The sequence below is a fragment of the Entelurus aequoreus genome, linkage group LG25 (assembly GCF_033978785.1).
Source record: "Entelurus aequoreus isolate RoL-2023_Sb linkage group LG25, RoL_Eaeq_v1.1, whole genome shotgun sequence".
NCBI lineage: Eukaryota > Metazoa > Chordata > Actinopteri > Syngnathiformes > Syngnathidae > Entelurus > Entelurus aequoreus.
This window is the reverse complement of record NC_084755.1, coordinates 6,436,605-6,445,088: the sequence shown is the minus strand read 5'-3', so window position 1 is coordinate 6,445,088 and position 8,484 is coordinate 6,436,605. Positions and strand designations below refer to the sequence as shown.

Here is an 8,484-nt window from a genome sequence, read left to right as displayed (position 1 = left end):
CACTTTGGAAACATTTTTGTTGTTTAAATATGCTATATAAATAAAGTGGATTGGATTGGATGACAAGACTCCAAGCTGCAAAGCGGATCTGACAACAGCAATCCGAGAACTGCAAGCTCTTCTAAAAGCCAGAGGTGGTGCAACAAAATACTGATGCTGTTTTTCACAATTCCATTTTTTCACTCTGCTTGATCTAAAAATGAAACCGTTACCACCACAATTGTTATTCTTGATTGTACCTTTACAGCCAGAAAGTTGCCATTTGACATGATTATAGTTTGGTGATCTGGGGCCGTACTTATCAAGCTTCTTAGAGTGCCATTTTACACTTAAGTCCTGAGAATTTTCGAAATTTAGTCCTACTCTCAAACTTAAGAATAAAAGCTTTTTATCAACGTTCTTAAGTCTAAGAATCACTCCTACTCTCCACGATATTTAAGAGACCTTCAGAGGTGTCTTAAGTGGTTAGGAGTTGCCAGCAGGGGATGGCACTGAGGCGAGAGAGACGTGCACGAACGTTCAGGGAACGGAACAATGTTTTGGTTTTTTTTGATGACGAGCAGCTGATCAAACGGTATCGTTTAGACAGAGAGGATATTATTTTTGTCACAGATTTAATACTTTTCGATTCCTTGTTGATTTCTGCATGTGTCTGCAGTGGGCTAGTATATATAGAGCCACCCACACCACTTTCAAATTAGTTGCCTAATTAATGAATTGGAAAGAAAATGTTATGACAGTAGCGTATGTGTGTGGCCGTGAGGTGAGTGACGTCAGTGAGTGTGTGGGCGAGAGAAGAGAGGGAGCGGTAGCGTGAGTGCCGGCGGGGACTAGTTTGTTTTGTATTATTTTGAAGTTTATTGTCAAAATATACACTCCCATTGTCCACTTAAATATTTCCAAGATATTTCTTTATTCTTAGACAACGGATTCCCTTCCGTGATTGGTCATTTCTATGGACACAGAAATGACGTCACCTAAAATTGCGTTTACGGCACATAGTAATGTCGTAATTCAGCTCTGAGTGTGACACTTAAGATTCAGTCCTACACTTTGCTGAAAGTGTGAGTAAGACGCTTGATAACTAACTTTTAAGTGCAGCTTTCAGCCAAGAATTTATTTACTCTTAAGTCAACTCTTAGCAGACTTCTTAGGAGTCATTCTAAGAAGCTTGATAAGTACGGCCCCAGATTGTTTTCCACCAAATGAAACTGAGTGAACTCCCTCCAATGTTTGCCATGGTCTGCAGTGACTAACCCACTAATAATCCTGCCTGTGTTTGTCTACCAGGGCCCAATGCTGCCCTCAACACCTCGCTGCCTTCACCTGGTGCCTGGCCCTACAGTGCCTCAGACAGTCCACTCAGCAAAGCACACAGTACAGGTACAGGACTTCAACTTGTCTGCCCTAAAAGGCTGCCAGAGACTTTGGATGTTTCTGTGGTTTGTTTGTCAAAGCCTGACTTCCCCCGCAGGAAAGTACTCCGAATACAAGCCCAGTTGGCCCCCGGTGCCCATCGGACAAAACAAGTCGTGGAAGGCCAATCGCAACAGTTCACAGCTGCCACGCCCCCCTCCTGGCCTAACCAATCAGAAACAAGGCACACCCTCTCCTTGGGGAAGTGTGGGCCCACGGATAGCCCGGGGATGGGGAGGGGGCGGTCTCAGTCAAGACTCTAGATTTGGGCCAGGTACATGTGACCCTGTGGTACTTTGTGCAGTGTCATGGAATGTAGTGTACTAGCTGTGTCCCTCTACTTGCTAGGCACTTCTTGGAGCGATGGGATGGCATCAAGAGCCAGTTCCTGGTTGCTGCTGAGCAACCTGACACCTCAGGTAGGGAGGGAGCACACCTGAGTGCTGAACAGGGAGTGCCCAATGGAGTATTTTTTTGATTACCTTTGTTTTGGCATCAACACAGGTAATAAGTAATTACCTCATCTAAAGTGTATTACACTTTGCAACTCATGTTTGTAAATATTGCATATTTTGTGTTTTTGTAAAAATAAAAAGCATTAAAAGTAAAAAAAAAAAATATATATATATATATATATATATATATATATATATATATATATATATATATATATATATAATAACTTACTAGTAACACTTTTTTGGTCATGTCTATTTTTTGTCTAAGGAGGAATAGTGTGAGTATTTGGAAGAAAATGTTACTGTTAAACAAGTATGCATTAAAATGATTTTTTTTTAACCTATTAAAGGCTGTAATGACCTCATCCGAAATATTCCACTTTGCAGCTCATGTTTGGGAAATATAGCATATTTTTGTGTTTTTTGTCATAATTCTTTTGCTTTTTTTGGCTTTCTTAACAAAAATAGCATAAAACAAACAAAAAACATCCATTTATATACAACACGTATATCTATGGATAGTTCTAAAGCTGTTGACAAATTTAAAGCATTGAAAGTAGAAAATAAGTGAGTTTTTGGAAAAAAACTGTCATTGTTCCAAAAATAATAATGCATCAAAATCAGTTTTGTTATGGCTTATTGCTCCGTTAAAGGGTCTAATTACCTCATCTAAAGTATTCCACTTCGCAACTCATTTTTGGAAATAATACATATTTTGTCTTTTCCCCATAATAAAAAAGGGTTTTGTTTGTAAGACAAAGAAAACATTGAGGCATATTTGCAGGCTTTTTGTGGGCCACCTAAAGTGAGTTTGACCTCTGAGTTGTGGATGACTGCAGGGGTTACAATAACCCAGTGGTTCTTAACCTGGGTCCGATGGAACCCTAGGGGTTCGGTGAGTCGGGCTCAGGGGTTTGGTGGAGTTCAAAACACACCCGACTCATCGTGTAAATAAAAATTTCTCCTTATCGGCGTATTACGGATACGACAACATCAGAAGTCACACTGATTTGTTGTGAGTTTGTGTTGGTTTTGTTGTTTGAACAAGGTGATGTTCATGCACGCTTCATTTTGTGCACCACTAATAAAACATGGGAACACTTTAGTATGGGGAACATATTCACCATTCATTAGTTGCTTATTAACATGCAAATTAGTAACATATTGGCTCTTAACTAGTCATTATTAAGTACTTATTAATGTCTTATTCAGTGGCATTAATAATAATATTAATAATCCACCTACTCAATGGCCTAGTGGTTAGAGTGTCCGCCCTGAGGTGGGTAGGTTGTGAGTTCAAACCCCGGCCGAGTCATACCAAAGACTATAAAAATGGGAGCCATTACCTCCCTGCTTGGCACTCAGCATCAAGGCTTGGAATTGGGGGTTAAATCACCAAAAATGATTCCCGGGTGCGGCCACCGCTGCTGCTCACTGCTCCCCTCACCTCCCAGGGGGTGATCAAGGGTGATGGGTCAAATGCAGAGAATAATTTTGCCACACCTAGTGTGTGTGTGACTATCATTGCTACTTTAACTTGAACTTATTCGGCATGGCCTTATTCTAACCCTAACCCTCTAACCCTAACCCTCTAACCCTGGCCCTAACCCTCTAACCCTGGCCCTAACCCTCTAACCCTGGCCCTAACCAAAACACTCTAAATGAAGTCTTTGTTACTTAGAATATGTTCCCCATATTAAAGTGTTACCAACAACATATAACTTGGTCTTGAATTTGAAAAAAAAACATTTTATTTTTCACTAAAGAAGGGTTGAGTGAATGCGCATAGGAAACTGCTGGGGTTGGGTACCTCCAACAAGGTTAAGAAGCACTGCAATAACCACCTTCTTCTCTCCTGGTAGATCGATGGCTCCACCCTGAAGACTATCTGCATGCAGCATGGTCCCCTGTTGACCTTTCACCTTGGCCTTACACAGGGCAGCGCTCTGATTCGCTACAGCAGTCGTCACGAGGCAGCCAAGGCCCAGGGTGCACTGCACATGTAGGTGGATGTACAACACAATGCCTCATATATACTGTATGTGTATATATATGTGTGTATATATACTGTACATGTATGTGTATATATACTGTACGTGTGTGTGTATATATACTGTACGTGTGTGTGTGTGTGTGTGTGTATATATACTGTACATGTGTGTGTATATATACTGTACGTGTATGTGTATATATACTGTACGTGTGTGTGTATGTAGGTTAGGCAAAACCCCCCAAAAAACTTTAATAAATAATAGTAAAAAGTATGAACACAAAACACATTTTGTATAGATCAATTGTAGTTTTCCATGTAAACAACAATGCAGTATACATACATACATGACATGTAAACAACAATGCAGTATACATACATACATGACATGTAAACAACAATGCGGTATACATACATGACATGTAAACAACAATGCAGTATACATACATGACATGTAAACAACAATGCAGTATACATACATGACATGTAAACAACAATGCAGTATACATACATGACATGTAAACAACAATGCAGTATACATACATGACATGTAAACAACAATGCAGTATACATACATGACATGTAAACAACAATGCAGTATACATACATGACATGTAAACAACAATGCAGTATACATACATGACATGTAAACAACAATGCAGTATACATACATGACATGTAAACAACAATGCAGTATACATACATACATGACATGTAAACAACAATGCAGTATACATACATGACATGTAAACAACAATGCAGTATACATACATGACATGTAAACAACAATGCAGTATACATACATACATGACAGAAGTCATGGTCATGGAGCCACTAGCTGCGCATGCTAGCTCTCCAATCAGCTAAACAGACTCAATAACTCCACGCTGACGTTTTGCTGAATTTACTAAAATGAGTGAAAGTGAAACAATAGAAAAATAATGTTATTGTAAGTTAATAATAGTAACACAGACACTTGTAAACCTGTTAGCATATTAGCTCATGCTAACGACACTTGCTTGATTACATTACATGCATGACAACACTCCTACAGACATCACACAGGGGACACTTTAGTAAGTAAGAATAGTTGTAGTTATATTGTAAAACTTACAATAGCATGTACAAATATGCATGCAAACACTCCTACAGACGTCACACATGGGACACTTTAGTAAGTAAGAATAGTTGTAGTTATATTGTAAAACTTACAGTAGCATGTACAAATATGCATGACAACACTCCTACAGACATCACACATGGGACACTTTAGTAAGTAAGAATAGTTGTAGTTATATTGTAAAACTTACAAACGTGGCTTGGACTGATGAATGAAGAATCCATACGAGTAGAAACGCTATGGACTGCTGGAAAGCAGAAGGGCACTTCTACTTCCGGTAGTCCAGTCTGTAAATTCCGCGAGTCGTCATCATGTATTGAGAGGCAACTTATTGATTGTCTTCCTGTGCAGGTGTGTACTCGGCAACACCACCATCCTGGCAGAGTTCCTGAGCGATGAGGAAGTGGCTCACTATTTTGCACATTGCCAGGCCGCGGGTACCGACGGGACCGGCGCCGGAAAGGCAGTGACTCCCGGCTCGTCCGGAACCGGCGCCGTTATGACCCAGAGTGGGGTTAGCTCTCCAAGAAGCGAGGGGGCGGCAGTGAGCGCCACCTCGGGTGGGGACACCGGCGCCGGAGGCGAAAGCGGGCCAGGGGGTCCCGGCGTCTCCGGCTGGCAGAGCCTGGACGGTACCGGTAGCTGCTCGGAACCCCCCTCGGCCCAAGGACCCGGCCTGGGGATTTTCTCCCAGTGGAGCACTAATGGAGCAGGGGGAAGTGTCGGGGGGGCGGAGTCTGCCAGGTCAGGACTCTGGGGGGGCATGACCCCAGGTTACCATGGCAGCAGCCTGTGGGGGGCGCCACACATGGAGGAAAGGCAACAGATGGACAGTCCTGCTGCTTTGTTGCCAGGTGACCTGCTGGGGGGAGGAGCCGATTCCATGTAGAGGATCTCACCTTGTAGACGTGGACTCACTGATACTGCACACACATCACCTGCTCTAGTACACCAACATCACCTGCTCTAGTACACCAACATCACCTGCTCTAGTACACCAACATCATCCATCACCTGCTCTAGTACACATCATAGATCCATCACCTGCTCTAGTACACATCATAGATCCATCACCTGCTCTAGTACACCAAAATGATCCATCACTTGCTCTAGTACACATCATAGATCCATGACCTGGTCTAGTACACCAACATGATCCATCACCTGCTCTAGTACACATCATAGATCCATCACCTGCTCTAGTACACCAACATGATCCATGACTTGGTCTAGTACACCAACATGATCCATCACCTGCTCTAGAACACATAGATCCATCACCTGGCCTAGTACACATCATAGTTGCATCACCTGCTCTAGTACACATCATAGTTGCATCACCTGGTCTAGTACACATCATAGATCCATGTTTGCATATCAGAAATGTGAGACACGCTTAGACACATTCTTGTGGCCAGACTTAAGCTATTATACATATATACATACATATATATGTGTGTGTGTGTATATATACATACATTGTGTACGTGTGTGTTTGTATATACATATATATATGTATGTATGTGTGTATATATATATATATATATATATATGTATATATATGTATGTATGTATATGTATTAGGGCTGCAACTAACGATTAATTTGATAATCGATTAATCTGTCGATTATTACTTTGATTAATCGATTAATAATCGGATAAAAGAGACAAACTACATTTCTATCCTTTCCAGTATTTTATTGAAAAAAAACAGCATACTGGCACCATACTTATTTTGATTATTGTTTCTCAGCTGTTTGTACATGTTGCAGTTTATAAATAAAGTTTTTTGTTTTTTTTAAAAGCCTCTGTGCATAGCATAGATCCAACGAATCGATGACTAAATTAATCGGCAACTATTTTTATAATCGAATTTAATCGATTAGTTGTTGCAGCCCTAATATATATATATATATATATATACATACACACACACACACACATACATAGTAGAACTCAACGCAGGGACTGTTGGATGTTCACAGCCTTTTTTAGTTCCCACATGAAGATTTCAAACTGCTTCAACTTGAAAAGTGAGTGAGAAAGAAACAAGCGGACTGTCACGTGCACACATTATTTCCATTCACACAGCAGAAGCGGACATATTGGGGTGTGGTGGTCCACCAACATGCGGAACTACTGGCTGTGTGGCCGCCTGACAGGAGCCCCAACATGCAAGCCGCTCTGACCACGTCTTAGCGCCTTTGTTCCGCTTTCTACGGCGGGAATAAGGAAAAGTGTCATTTTGTTTTCATAAACGCTGACCTCCTACTGTTTGATCTTGCGCAATCTGTTCTCTCTTAAACATGTTTTGTTACCGTGGCAACGCTAAATGTTGACTTGTGGCATTGACGTGTCATACTGCGTACAGTATCGCTCCCGCTGTATGGACACCTGTGTGAGCGGCACTGAGACCAAGTACGTGGATTCAACCACCACTGTTGTATATGCGTGTGTATGTGAGCGCGTGTGTGTGTGTGTGTGTGTGTGCGCGTGTTACCTGTCGGAAGTGCAGGAAGGCTGCTTACTATACAGAAGGTCTATACAAATGTTGTTCATTATACCTGCTGAAGATGTTAAGAATATGGCACTAATGCTTTTCCCTCTTATTAGAAGTTGTTTTTGTAGTGGAGTTACCTTTTTATCCTTCAACTTGCAATAATTAAGAAAAAAAAGAACATTTATTGACACAAAACGGATGAAGGCATGAGCGTTAAAAAACCTGGAAATGCCAAATCTTATCAAACTGTGTTGGACGGGGGGTGGGGGGGGGGGGGGTTGGTTTGTTTACAAATGCAGAAAAAAAAAACGAGTTCCCGTTTGTTTTTAATGTTCTGGTGTTGTGTATTTTGTTTTAAATTAAGACAGGCTTTGACACTCCTGTTCAGTGTTTTTGTTTTGAGATTTTACAGAGGAAAGTTTTATTTAAATGAGAACAAGATGAATAAAGATGAAAGTATTGGCTTGTAAGCGCGCTTTGAGTCGTTTGTCCCTTTCAGCGTAAGCTAGCGGTGCCCAAAGCTTTTCCACTGGTGGCCACAGACTGACCAATCAAAGGGTTGCTAGTTTCTACCTTCAAAACCAGAACATTGCACACAAGCAGTGAAGTTGTCACGTTGTGCAAATGCTAAATAAAAAGAGAATACAACAAATCCTTTTCAACTTATATTCAATTGAATAGACTGCAAAGACAAGATATTTCATGTTCACACTGAGAAACTTTATTTTTTGCAAATATTAGCTCACTTTTTAAACATTTTTTTACACTTAATTTTTCAAAAATGTAACTTTTATTCTGAATGTTTGTACATAAAAGTTTGAACATTAAACAAATATTTTTTATGCACTGAATTTTTTTACACCATAGCTTTTTTAAACTGATTTTTTACACACATTTTTTTCACAATTAATTTTTTTCAACCTACATTTTTTTACACCGGATTTTTTTTACACTGAATTGTTTTATTCTGAATTTCTTTGCATTACATTTTTTTTTACAC

At 40.4% G+C, this 8,484-nt stretch overlaps 1 protein-coding gene across 3 annotated transcripts in view; it reads left to right on the top strand.

Annotated features, from left to right (window-relative positions):
• Nucleotides 1-6,927, top strand: part of LOC133642626 (trinucleotide repeat-containing gene 6B protein-like) — a 35,984-nt gene extending 29,057 nt beyond the window's left edge. For all 3 annotated transcript variants that reach the window (XM_062036936.1, XM_062036937.1, XM_062036935.1), the window contains 5 exons: nucleotides 1,291-1,383; nucleotides 1,475-1,690; nucleotides 1,765-1,835; nucleotides 3,737-3,876; nucleotides 5,336-6,927. In XM_062036936.1, the coding sequence (XP_061892920.1) occupies nucleotides 1,291-1,383; nucleotides 1,475-1,690; nucleotides 1,765-1,835; nucleotides 3,737-3,876; nucleotides 5,336-5,873 (1,058 nt within the window). In that variant the 3' untranslated portion in view covers nucleotides 5,874-6,927. The remainder of the gene's footprint in view (nucleotides 1-1,290; nucleotides 1,384-1,474; nucleotides 1,691-1,764; nucleotides 1,836-3,736; nucleotides 3,877-5,335) is intronic.
• The last annotated feature ends 1,557 nt before the right edge of the window (nucleotides 6,928-8,484 follow it).